The sequence below is a fragment of the Microcaecilia unicolor genome, chromosome 2, assembly GCF_901765095.1.
Source record: "Microcaecilia unicolor chromosome 2, aMicUni1.1, whole genome shotgun sequence".
Taxonomy (NCBI): Eukaryota; Metazoa; Chordata; class Amphibia; order Gymnophiona; family Siphonopidae; genus Microcaecilia; species Microcaecilia unicolor.
In genome coordinates this window covers 273851473-273865650 of record NC_044032.1, presented here as the reverse complement: position 1 = coordinate 273865650, position 14178 = coordinate 273851473, and the positions used below count along the sequence as shown (strand labels likewise).

General features: G+C 43.7%; 1 protein-coding gene across 1 annotated transcript in view; it reads left to right on the top strand.

The window, feature by feature from the left end:
• Positions 1 to 9208: 9208 nt before the first annotated feature.
• The window catches only part of C9orf72 (C9orf72-SMCR8 complex subunit), an 86800-nt gene continuing 81830 nt past the window's right edge, over positions 9209 to 14178 (top strand). The window contains exons 1-2 of the mRNA XM_030194183.1: positions 9209 to 9289; positions 11043 to 11521. Of these exons, the coding sequence (XP_030050043.1) occupies positions 11078 to 11521 (444 nt within the window). The 5' untranslated portion in view covers positions 9209 to 9289; positions 11043 to 11077. The remainder of the gene's footprint in view (positions 9290 to 11042; positions 11522 to 14178) is intronic.

Below are 14178 nucleotides of genomic sequence, written 5' to 3'. Positions count from 1 at the left end.
TTATTTCATTCATTTAGCACACAGAATGTTATTCCAGATTTTTCTGTTGTTGTGCTGTTCTTATAACACATATTCAGCTAACTTACTGCATGCAGATAGTTGAAAAACAAGAGCTCTGCCCAGGCAGGATAAATCCTTGAAGTTGGATGCTGATCAGTTGGTTGACAGACTGCTAGACTGAAGATGTGGAAGTTAAGTGACTGGAGAAATGGATTCTGAATTATTGCAGAAGTGGGAGTTAAACTTTAGTGGGAAAGGATATCTGTTAACTGAATAGATGCAGGGTTCAATGAAGGAAGCATGTTGGAACTTGTGAAAGGAGAATGTTGTCCTGTTTGGGTAAAAAAGAGGATATTTTATCTAGAAAAGAGAGAGGACGGAGGCTGTGGACATGCTTGCTCTTGAGTCCAAGATGCAGAATTCTGCTTTGCAGGGCGAGGTGCAAAGAATACTCCTAAGACTAGGGGTATGACCAAGGATCACAGTATGTGCTTTGGGGGGGGGGGGGGGGGGGGGAGGAATGAAGCCAGAATCTGGCAGGTTTCTCAGCTACTTGAGGAAATAGACCACATGTAAGGGGTGGCCTATGAAAACAGAGATTACATTACAAGTTCTACCAGGAAGTTCATGCCAGCCTGAATTATATAATACAAATACAATAAGTGCAAACAATTGTGGGCCAGAACAGTTGTATCAAAGCATAGAAAACTGTATATTCTTTCCCATAAATTAAGCCAGCTTCTGGGTTCTGTCTTCCACAGAGATCAGAATGGTTTGTGGAGGGGTGGATTACTTCTGAAAATGTTCAGTTATTTCTGTGATGTCATTTCTGTGGCAAATAAACTATCTGCCTTTGGGTTTTGGCTTCTGAGTTATCATTACTTTATACTATATAAAAAGCTTGCTGGTTAAAACAATACTTATGTTTTAATACAACTTCAGACCATTTTTTTATTTATTTAGATTTGCTCACACATTTTTCAGTAGTAGTTCAAGGTGAGTTACATTCAGGTATACTCCCCACTCCCCCCGTTTTCTATTTCTGTTGATGGCTCTCTCATTCTCCCTGTCTCCTCAGCGCGAAACCTTGGGGTCATCTTTGACTCTTCTCTCTCCTTCTCTGCTCATATCCAGCAGATCGCCAAGACCTGTCATTTCTTTCTTTACAACATCCGTAAAATCCGCCCCTTTCTTTCCGAGCACTCTACCAAAACCCTCATCCACACCCTTGTCACCCCTCATTTAGACTACTGCAATCTGCTTCTTGCTGGCCTCTCACCTAGTCACCTTTCCCCTCTCCAATCAGTTCAAAACTCTGCTGCCCGTCTCGTCTTCCGCCAGGGTCGCTTTACTCATACTACCCCTCTCCCCAAGTCGCTTCACTGGCTCCCTATCCGTTTTCGCATCCTGTTCAAACTTCTTCTACTAACTTATAAACAGTGGCGTAGCTAGGGTAGTTGACACCTGGGGCCGGTCATTTTTTAACACCCCAAAATCCAGTACTAGGCATACCGAGAATACAAAACACTCAGGATCTCTAGAACAATTTTACCATACCATAAGCAGTAATTTCTACGAGTCACATAAGGAAAAGGAAAGCACCTTAAACACTATAGTGAGCACTAGAACATCAATTCGCCTATTGTAAAACATAACCAGACAGAATAGTACAGATCGTCGATCCTGCACAGTCAATGCCAACTGAAAGCCGTGTCTTTTTCACAAACACAGATAAACCCTAAACCACTATAGAATAAGTAATCAAACTTTCTATTTAGACAAAAATTAAACTGAACCCCCAAGAGGCCAGACTGAGCATACAATGCAACACCACAGAAACAGAAAATAAAATACCACCATTTTATTGGACTAATACATTTAGCTTTCAGAGACCAAAACCTCCTTCCTCATATCAGATCAGTACAGTATAGTGATTTTACAATATCCTATCCTGGCCTGAGGAAGGGGATTTTGTTCTCCGAAAGTTAGTCAAAATATATTAAAATTAGTCCAATAAAGATTACCTTATTTCCATGTTCTATTTATTAACACAGCTACAATACTACTTTATCCTAAAGCAAAAAAATAAAAATATATGTTTTACTTGCAGTTTGTTGTCTCTGGTTTCTGCTTTCCTCATCTTCTTTTCACTGTCTTCCTTCCATCCAGCATCTGCCTTCTCTCTCTCTCCCTGCCATCCAGTGTCTGCCCTCTCTCTCTCCTGTCCCCTCCATCCACAGTCTGCCCTCTCTCCCTGCCCCTTCCATCTAGGATCTGCCCTCTCTCCATGTGCATCTCCTTCCTTTGTCTTTCCTTCCCTCCATCCTTGTCCAACATTTCTCCTCTCTTCTCTCTTCCATCCATGTGCATTTCCTTCCTGACTTTCCTCCCCTCCATCCATCCATCCATGTCCAACAACTCTCCATTCTCCCCTGCCATCTCCTCCATCCACCCATATCCTTCAAATTTCCTCTCTCCCCTGCCCCCATTCATCCATCCATATCCAGCAATTCTCCGTCTATGTCCAGGAACTCTCCATTCTCTCCTGCCGTCTCCTCCATCCACCCATATCCTTCAAATTTCCTCTCTCCAATAAAGATTACCTTATTTCCATGTTCTATTTATTAACACAGCTACAATACTGCCCTCTCTCCATGTGCATCTCCTTCCTTTGTCTTTCCTTCCCTCCATCCTTGTCCAACATTTCTCCTCTCTTCTCTTTTCCATCCATGTGCATTTCCTTCCTGACTTTCCTCCCCTCCATCCATCCATCCATCCATGTCCAACAACTCTCCATTCTCCCCTGCCGTCTCCTCCATCCACCCATATCCTTCAAATTTCCTCTCTCCCCTGCCCCCATTCATCCATCCATATCCAGCAATTCTCCATCTATGTCCAGGAACTCTCCATTCTCTCCTGCTGTCTCCTCCATCCACCCATATCCTTCAAATTTCCTCTCTCCCCTGCCCCCATTCATTCATCCATGTCCAGCAATTCTCCTCTACTCTACCTCTCCTCCATCCATCCATATCCAGCAAATTTCCTCTCTCCCCTGCCCCCTCCATCCATCCACCAGCAATTCTCCTCTCTCCCCTGCCCTCCCCTCCTCTCCAGTGATCTCTTCTCTCCCCATGCCCTCCCCTCCCATCCATGTCCAGCGATTCTCCCTGCCCTCCCTCAGCTCCCCCACAGCCCTCCTCTCCGTTCCTTCCTGCCCTCCCCTCCATCCATCCACCCACGTCCAGCAATTCTCCTCCCCTGCCCTCCCCTCCAGCAATCTCTTCTCTCCCCCATGCCCTCCCCTCCAGCGACCTCTTCTCTCCCCCATGCCCTCCCCTTCTCTCCCCCATGTCCAGCAATCTGTTCTCTCCCCCTGCTCTCCCCTCCCATCCATGTCCAGCATTCTCCTCTCTCCCCTGCCCTCTCCGTTCCTTCCTTCCCGCTCATGGCAGCCCTCCTCCTCCTCCTCTCTGCCCCCCCCCCCCGTATCACAACCTTTTACTTCCCATGGTGGCAGCAGCGTCAGTTCCGTTACGAAGAAGGCACTGCAGGTTCCCCTCCGACTTCAGCTTCTCCCTTCGCTCTTCACACAGTGAGTGTCCCGCCTTCGCGATGACGCATTTCCTGTTTCCGCGAAGGCGGGTCACTCACTGTGTGAAGAGCGAAGGGAGAAGCTGAAGCTGGAGGGGAGCCTGCAGCCTTCTTCGTAAGTAACTGACGTCGCTGCCACTACGGGCAGTAAAAGGTTATGATACGGAGGGGGGGCAGAGAGGAGGAGGAGGGCTGCCGAGGGCGGAAAGGAAGGAGGAGGAGGGTTCTATGAGGTGCCCATGGGGGGGGCAGATTTTGGGTTCCGGGTGGTGCCTGGAAGCAGCAGAAGCGGCGGAGCACCCCCCCTTGTGCTGACACCCGGGGCGGACTGCCCCCTCCGCCCCCTCTTGCTACGCCACTGCCTATAAATGTACTCTGCTGCTCCCCAGTATCTCTCCACACTTGTCCTTCCCTATACCCCTTCCCGTGCACTCTGCTCCATGGAGAAATCCTTCTTATCTGTTCCCTTCTCCACTACTGCCAACTACAGACTTCGCGCCTTCTGTCTCGCTGCACCCTACGCTTGGAATAAATTTCCTGAGCCCCTACGTCTTGCCCCATCCTTGGCCACCTTTAAATCTAGACTGAAAGCCCACCTCTTTAACATTGCTTTTGACTCGTAACCACTCGCCTCCACCTACCCTCCTCTCCTCCTTCCTGTATACATTAATTGATTTGATTTGCTTACTTTATTTTTTGTCTATTAGATTGTAAGCTCTTTGAGCAGGGACTGTCTTTCTTCTATGTTTGTGCAGCGCTGCGTACGCCTTGTAGCGCTATAGAAATGCTAAATAGTAGTAGCAGTAGTAATTTCTCTGTCCCAGGAGGGCTCACAATCTAAGTTTGTACCTGAGGCAATGGAGGGTTAAGTGACTTGCCCAAGATCACGAGGAGCAGCAGTGGGATTTGAACTGGCCACCTCTGGATTGCAAGACCGGTGCTGTAACCACTAGGCCACTCCTCCATATTCAAACTACTAAGCTATGCCTTCTACTATGCTCCTATATGGACTTGGACTTTTCATTTTGAATATCAGAAACATATATTATGGTATCAAGCATGTCTTACCTACACTGGATGTGGAGAACTGGGTTCGATTCCCACTTCTGTTCCTTGTGACTTTGGGCAAGTCTTTTAACCCTCCACTGCCCAGGCACAAAAATACCCCCATTTACAAAACCATGCGGCAATACCAATACAGCCCATTCAAAGTGAATGGGATGTGTTGACATTACCACACTAGCAGCTGCTAGCGCAGCTTTGTAAACAGGGGGTGTCACGAAACATCTAGCCACCTGCCTGGGGTAACCCTGCAGCCAAATATAGGGTCTGTCCCCAGCACAGCTCAGGTCCGCTTGCATCTGCCACTTGTGCTCTACACTAGCAACCCTCCACCCCCACGCACTAGGTTCTACTTGCCTCTGGGCAAGTCTCCCACCCACAAGTTATTCCCCGGTGATTTCTAGGACTCTAGGACTACACTCGAGGGGTCCCACAGTTCCTAGAAAGCACAGTGATCAGTCAGGGAACGTGGATTGGGAACCCAGGGGAGCAGGAAGAGGAAAGTCCCTTTTGTATCCTAAAACCCCACAGGAGTACAGATCCATAAGGTCCAGGACCAAAAGATCCAGGCCGGTCCAAGAGAGCAGTTGGTCTCCTTCCCCAGTGAGGTCATTGGAATCAAAGTCTACAAGTCCCATTAGTACTTGAGAGAGACACCGGGTAGGGCCAGGAAGTGTTACCCACACTACCAGTCCCAGAATTCTAAGGGAAAGGAGGAGGCTCTGGGAAGGATTGATCAAGAGGATGGGAAACAGCTGGGAGGAGGTGCTGTAGAGGAGCCCATGGACTGGCAGGCAGGAGAGAGTGGAGAATGGTTAGAGAGAGAGGAGATCTCAGAGGGAGAGCCCATTGACATTTCTGCGCTGGCTCCAGTCAAAAGTGAACAGTTGAAAGGGCTCATGGCGGCTTGGTTCTCTGACTTGATGAAAGGAGGGAGGAAGTAGCTACAGCAGCACTCTAACCGTAAATAAAGGTTTCAGCTTGGGTCAAGTAGGAGGTTGTCAAGTGTTGGAGCTGACAAGGAATGGGTGGGACCCTTTTATTTCCCAGGCTGCAAGAGGTGGAAGTGAAGAAAGGATTGAAACTGAACCAGTTGCATTGTGTATACCAAGGACTGTGCTTGAGGAATAGAAAGGAAAGGAAAAGAACTGTTTAACCTGAGTTTGTAGCAGGACTTGCTTACACGCTCCTAGTGATTATTGTTATGATATGCACAGACGCCATTTTTGTATATATATAAGATACCATGGTTTTTAGTCAGGAAGATCTGATCCTTATTAAAAATTTATACCTGGAGAAAGGTTATGGATCTCATAGACTGATAAAAAATAAAAAGGTGGGAATATGAGCCAGGCTATCCAAAGATTGGAACCAAACTGAAAGTAAAATAACCAGCGTTTAATAGTTTTCAAACAAATGATAATAAAACAATTACACAATTAAAAGTGACTCGACACAACGTTGTGTTTTGGCCGGATAGGCCTACATCAGGAGTCTATGAATACAAAAACAATACATAAATACATAAACAAATTGTACATAAATATAATATACAACAAATAATATACTAAAAAGGAGAACATGTATAAGATATCAAAAGACAAATAGCAAAATAATCGAAACAATCACCATGCTGATGCAAATAATAAAAATGCTTGTTTTGTAAATAGTGTTGCATGTAGTACCCTATAGCAACAATGTATGAGCAAGAATAATGACTAAATCCATAAAAGACTCATATATGGAGTATTATTTGTTTATTTTACAGCGCTTATATCCCACAATTTCCCACCGCTGGCAGGCTCAATGCGGCTTACAACATTTAAATAATAAATAGATGGTTACAATAAATGGAAAGGGGTAAGCAGGGCGGAGAGGTAAGGATAAGGGAATGGGTCAGTCCATAATGGCAGCGTCCTGAGGTTAGTGATGTTGGACAGGATCTTTGGGGTACGCTTGCTCAAATAAGCAGGTCTTAAGCGACTTCCTAAAAGTCAGATGATCCTGAACTGTTTTCACTGATTTTGGTAGTGCATTTCACAAGTGAGTACTGACATAGGTAAAGGTGGAAGCATTCATGGTTTTATACTTCAGTCTAGAACAGGCAGGGTAATGAGAAATGCTAAGTAGTAGTAGTAGTAGTAGTAATGGAGGGTTAAGTAAGACCGGGCAGTACTGAGTGAGTTTCTTGGCGGTAGGTGGACAAGGGCATCCATGTACGCAGGGGCTGCTCCATAGAGAATCTTGTGGAATAGGACACAGATTTTAAAAGTTATACGCTCTTGTACAGGAAGCCAGTGTAATTTCTCACGAAGTGGACTGAACCTGGTGACCTTTGACACTCCATAGATGAGTCGAGCTGCTGTGTTTTGGACGGTTTGAAGCTTCTTTAGGAGTACGCCAGTGCACCCTGTGTAGATGCCATTGCAGTAATCTAGTCGGCTCAAGACTAACGATCTAACCAGATTGCAAAAAACTCCCCTTGGGAAATAAGGCTTCACTCGCTTTAGCTTCCAGAGAGAGGAGAATGCTTTCTTGGTGGTTGAGATGGTATGATCCAGCAGCGTTAAGTTCCGATCTACAATAACACCTAGTATACGTAGGCTTTCAGAGATGGGCAGGGTAAAAGCTGGTACAGATAAGTTAGTGGGCCTGAACTTATTAAAGGGAGAGGCAACAAGGAGGCAATGAGTTTTTTCGGTATTAAGTTTTAACTTGAAGGCGTTGGCCCATGCAAGCATGGTATTAATTCCAAGGCTGATGTCATCAGTAATTTCTGCAAACATTGTACGAAATGGGATGTAAATATAAAGAAACAAATATCATAAACCAGTGTTGCCAGGTGTGCGGTTTTACCGCCCAATTGGGCGGTTTTCCGCGACCTGCCGCAGGAAAGTTTTGCCCGCGGTGGGTTGCGGTTTTTTGGGCTGCTTTTTGGTCTTTTGGGCTGTTTTTTGGGCGTTTTTTTTGGCCGCGGGGGGCGGGGTTAGTGACATTTTGGGCGGGGCCGATGACGAGGGAGGCGGGGCTGATGGGGGAGGCGGGGCCGATGACGGGAGGCGGGGTTGATGACGCGGGGGTGGGGGTGTCAGGGGCGGGGTTTGAGTTTGGGCGGGTTTTGGGCTGGATTTAGGCTGGTTTGGGTGAGAAAAAAATTTTCCACCTGGCAACCCTGTAAACCACAAAATCACAGCAAAGGATGGGTTTATGTATACATACATGGGTGTTAAGAAAATGTGAGAAGGACTAACCTTGTGATTAAGGTCAACAGTGAATTGAGAACATCAACTGATATATTAAGAGAATCTGCAAAAGAAAAATTATATAAAAGAAAAAAAGAGAAATGTGTATATAAAAAATAAAGAGGTATGACCTGAAAAGAATGAAATGAGAAATGATGATAATCATAATAATAGGGGACTAACCTCAAATCACGAATGAAAGATTTCAAAAGTAAAAGATCTGCAAACAGAACCTAAAAAATGGTCTGTGGAAGACAGAGAAGAATAAAGACATTATAGTCCACATAGGCACAGATACGGTAAAAACAATGAGTACTTGGATAACGATTAATCACAAATGAAATATGTGTCTGTCCGTTTAGCAGCGCTAATCAATTGTAATCAAATTAAGAATAAATTGAAAAAAATACTATGTTCGTTACTTGAACACACATCGCCCTAGACATTCTTTAACGAATGTCTAGGAGAAAACCAACTAGTGAGAAAGAATAACGTGATCTGCCTGTGCAGAAGTACTATATATGGCAATTCTGCAACACTAGTCAGTACTTAAAACATAATCCACTTTAAGAATTATTTAGCGAATGCCTAACAAAAAAAACGGGTGAGGAAAGATAGCGTGACCTGCCTATTCATATAAAAAGGGGGTGCACATAATATACCATTGCATTCCACAAAACAAAAGGTGCAAGTTGCCACAAACCATCTTTCTCTTTTGATCTAGGCACAGGGAAAAAAAAGATTTTAAATGCTCCCAGGTTTTAACCTAATTCATGTTTAATATGGGATATAAATGTCAATAAATAAGTAAATAAACAAATAGTAACTGTAAATATTGAGCACCTGATTCTAATGATGTCTGTTTTAGTGGCCCTTACCAGGAGAAATAAAATGTCTGCACGAATACAACACGTGCTAAGGAGTCCTTATAACCAGCCCATCCAAATGACACACTGATTACGATTTATAACAAATTACTACTCTACCTAAGAAGTTATTCCGTTATTATACTTCCTTTGTGTACATCCGTACACTGCACAAGCCGGCATGGTTGAAAATTATAACTGAGATTAAATAAAAATGCTACCAACACTAAAGAACGACAACGACGATGCAGCAGCTCATAAGTTTGCTTGCTTTGTTTTGAGTGTACTGGATGACGGATGCGCCGGGGAAGGGGAACTATAGAGTAACCAAATTGGCTTCAATATTTTGACGTCATCCCGCCTCCTGTTTTCTTCAACGTCTTTGAATTTACCTGCCGCGGCTCCAAGAAATGACGTCAGGGGGCGGGAGGCAGCGAATTGGAGGAAATTGCGTCGAGGCCGGTTTCGGCGTGAGTTGTTGTTGCTGCTGCAGGCTGCTGGCTGCCTGTCTTAAAGAGAAGTTTGAAGGTAAGGACGGAGGGGGAAGAGAGGAACTGAGAATGAGGGAGAAGTGCTAGGCCGCGGGCGGAGGAGAGTGGAAGGAGAGATGCCGAACCGGGAGGCTCCTTGAATGCATATGAAGAGGGGTGGTGGGGGGGCTCCTTGAATGCTTATGAAGAGAGGTGGTGGGGGGCTCCTTGCTTGAATGCATATGAAGAGGGGTGGTGGGCTTGTAAGGACAGTCAGATTCTTGTGACTTGCTGTTTCTGTGTTATACAGCAGGTCGCTTTGCTATAGGTTGCATACAATATAGGGTGTCACTTCTAGACTAACCAGTTTGAGGTATGAACTGTGTACGACTCTGGTACACACTGATCCTGGAAAGCTCATGTCTTAGTTAATTGCTTATAAGGTGTTACCTACTTCTGTCCGTTTTGTAACAGCATACTACAAGGCTACCCATTTTAAAGTTTTTAATGTAGGTGTAATGTGTCGCTGCCACCATAGGAGTCAACTTTTCAAATTTATTGGGAGTTCTAAATCCATTGGAAATTATCTCTCTTTGGAACAGAGCTTGCGGGGACAGAGCCCATGAGGATGGGGACAAACTTTGTCCCTGTGTCATTTTCTACTCTGAAGCTTGTTAATGAACTGGACTGTTATTTATATTTGAGTGATGCCGACAGTGATATTTTGATCTTTTGGAAAAAAAAAAAAAAGCAAACATGCTGGCCACAACTAACAAACTTTGTATGGGGGATCCTGTATATCCTGCTACCAGCACAACTTCTTAGAAGACATCTTCTATTGCAGGAAGGAGTGTGGAAGACAGGAGAGCTAGACTGAATCCTGAGATTGCTGATGACTTCTTATTCATCCACAGATTTTAAAAAATCATAACATTGCTTCATGGGGCATATTTCTTCCCTCTAGGGCATACAGAACGGGTTGTATTTTGTACCCCTGTACACTTTAACAGGGTGGATTAGGATTCCTTGGGGTAGTAGAAATCAGCAATTGTTGGTGTTGGAAGGGTAGAGGGTGGTGATGAGGAGGGTTATTCTAGCTGCTCACTGTTGTTTTCTATTTGTAATTTATACACAATAGTTGCACAGCATATTGTTCCTTTTATACATTAATAAAAAGATTTAAATATAAAATCATAATTGTTCAAGATTTCTGCAGATGAGGACAGAGCCCTCGGGGACAGAGTGGGGCAGGGATGGGGTCAGAACCTGTGGGGACAGAGACAGGGCCTGCTGGGGCGGGGATGGGGACAAACTTTGTCCCTGTGTCATTCTCTAGTATGGACACCCCAAGGTAAATTTATGTTTAGGCAAAAATATGTTTTTTTTTAAGCTTGTAGACTAAAAGTTACTTAATAAAGGAACAAGCATTGGTATTCTTGTGCATGCTACAGTGGCTCATCATATTTGATGTGTCAAGGCAGTTTGTTTTACTTTTTATCATCAGCCAGGCCAGCAGCTCTCACCATCCTGTAAGAAGTGACACGGCCTTGAAATATAATTGTCACTCTTGATTGATTTCAGGAACAAAATAAAAGCCTTGAGAACCACCCTAAGTCAGACCAGCATCCTGTATAAGAAACTGTGTTTTGAATTATAATTTGTATCTGCTCTGTAGTTTAGAATTTTATTTCTTACTCCCTCAAAAGTCAAAGGGTATCTGAGTTGTGGTACTTAATTACAAGGGGAATCCCAAACAGTCCAGTTTGTGTCTCTCTTGTAATGGTATCTCTCTCCACTGTGTGTTTTTGTAGGGCACCACAGAAAGCATCCCATCATGTGAGAAGACATGTCGGCTCTCTGCCCACCCCCTTCTCCAGCTGTGGCCAAGACCCAAATTACTTTAAATGGGCCTTCACCATTGCTAGCTGCCACTTTTGCCTATTGGGATAATATTCTTGGCCCTAGGGTAAGACATATTTGGGCTCCAAAGTCCGAGCAGGTGATTCTCAGCGATGGAGAAATAACTTTCCTTGCCAACCACACATTGAATGGTGAAATCCTGCGCAATGCAGAGAGTGGAGCCATCGATGTGAAGTTTTTTGTGCTTGCGGAGAAAGGAGTTATCATTGTGTCACTGATCTTCGATGGGAAATGGAACGGTGATAGAAGCACATACGGGCTTTCCATCATCCTGCCACAGGCTGAGTTGAGTTTCTACCTGCCTCTCCATCGTGTTTGTGTGGACAGGCTGACCCACATCATCCGGAAGGGAAGGATATGGATGCACAAGGTAGGTGACTCTTCATTGTGTACCAGGAATGGGCACTTGTTTATTTTTGTTTTTCAGTTGGTGGGTTGCATAATTACCTGCCTCCTCCAGCCCCTTCCCCTCTCCTTCACTTTACTAGGCTAAAGAGCCTGCTAGCAGAGTGTGGGACTGTGTTGAAGATTGTGAAAATGGGGATTCTGCATTTTGAGGTGAAAGAAAATAGATGGGGATGTATGAAAAGATTTAAACCCACTATGAACCAAAAAGAAAAATCTCAAACATAAAGAAGAGGAGTATAAAAGAATTCTCACTTGGCAGTTTACTCTAGTTGTAGACTGTGTAGCAGTTGGTGCCAGCTGACCTTGTGAGATGCACACACGATTTTGGCCAAAAGTTTGAAGGCACTGTGAGCAAGAAATGACTTGTGCAGTAAACTCCAGAACCATGGAGCTCACACCAACTTTCTTTCAGACATGATAAAACTTTAAGACAAAATAACTTGTCCTAAAATGTCACCTATTGGTTTCTTCCAAACAAATGTGTCCAGCTTCAGGTTGGTTTGTTTGTTTTTTTAAATCCTTTATATTTGCTTTTTCAGTGTAATACAGGTACATAACCAGGGCCAGAGCAATTTTGGGGCCCTGTGCAGACCAGTTCAGTGGGGTGCCCTGTCCCTTTTTGACAATATGTGTTTAAAAAAAAAAATTATTTCACATAAAGACAAATCAAGCAAAACTTGTACAGAAAACTAATTCAAATAAGCACAATGCTATCACAGGAAACCTTTAGGTTTAAAAAGCAAAACCATGTGCATGTAGGGAGTGGATGAATGAATTAAAGCAAATGCCCATAATATGTAATACTTGGTAGCAATAATATAACAGTGATTGAATATTCACATGGCCAACAGATTTATTTTCCACTGAACATAATTAACTTTGTATGAACTTGGCTGCTAATAGTGTGCTCAACTGGAAAATGGCACATTTTAGACTGACTCTGGACAGTTCTGCACAAAGGAAAGCCTTCCCTCATTATTCAATACCTTATATTTGTGCAGAGATTTTTTTTTCTCCTCCTGGTAAAGGGCCACTAAAACAGACATCATGTTATGAGAATCAGGTGCTCAACATTCAGAAATTCTATCTAGCTATGTATTCACTTATTTATTTATGACATTTAAATCTCACATTAGGTTGAAACCTGGGAGAATTTAAAATCTTTTTTTTTCTATGCCTATATCAAAAGAAAAAGATGGCATGTGGGATCTTGCTTCTTTTGTTTTGTGGATTGCAGTGGTATACTATAAAAATGCACTTGTCTTTCTTTTAAATGCCCGGTTGGGTATATATGCTAATCTCAACTTTGCTAAATGTTTCAGACATATCCATTTACTTACTCCCATGATATAACTGAATTCTATTATTCTATCTCACTGTATTTTCAAACATAAGCTACGTTGAACCCGAGGTTGCTTGGGATAATGTGTGATATAAATGTAAAAAAAAAAATCCCTTATTTCTAAGATCTTTTTGCTATTGTTTTGGGTGAACCAGTGTGGCAGCAATATCCACCTACTGGCTTCAGCCCATATAACCGGCTAGATAGGCTCACCCCATCTCCTGTTTTATCTAACCTCCTTGGTTAAAAGGGTGGAGGGAGTGTAGGTGCACAGGTTAAAAAAAAAGATTGGTAAGGAGGACATACATGGAGGAGTAGGAAAGGGGAAATAGAGTACATGGGCTAGAAGGGGATGGAGAGGAGAGGGGGACTTGTTGCTCATGGATATGTGTATCCTAATTTTGTATTTAGAGTATGTAAGAAAATGATGTGTTACTTTTTATTAGTATTTTTACTGCTTATAGAATCTGGATTTCTTGGTAGGGGGTCAAGGTGACTGCACTACAGCAAGGGCAGGGGTTGAGATTGAGGAGATTACTTGAGGCGGGGACGGGTTACATTTCTGTCCCCGTGCAACTCTTTAATGAGAAGTAGAGAGGAGACACTGAGACAAAATTCAAATGAAGTGGAAAAGAGACTGGAACAGCCATTAGCCCAGACAGAAAAATAAAATGCCCAGACATTAAAAGTAGAAAAATTTTAAAATTATTTTCAATGTTTGTGGATTAGATTATATTAGCTTGGGGGATTTGTGTGTCTCTTATTTTTTTGCATTTTGCAAAGTACAGTGGACAATGCATTTCCATTTTTTGCTATTTCAGTATAGTACTTCTCAAGCTAGATTTTTAGGGTTTCACTTTTTGGATGCATGTTTGTTTCTCAGTGGTCTTTTCATTGGCATCAGCAGCAGTTGAATCTAAAGACTTGTGCATTGTGACCATGTACCAGCAGGTGGAGATAGAGCACTGAACTGTCAGTTAGTATTCTCTATCTCCTGCAGGCAGATGGATGGTCTCTCACAAGTTCCTGGTCTCATCTGATGGTGGCTCCTGTTCTGGATCTCTCAGTTCAGTGGAGCTTTGGGGTGCGAGGCTGAGTGGTGTCAGCATTAGTGGGTACACCTGGTGATAGGTCCCTCTCCCACCCTTCTCCCCTTTCCAGCCGTTCTTCCATTCTCCTTCCTCACTGGGGGGGGGGGGGGGGGAATTGGAGCATAATTCTTTAAAGCCCACAGACTTGGCTGCAGGAGAAATACTGGTTTGGACCAGCACTGAGTT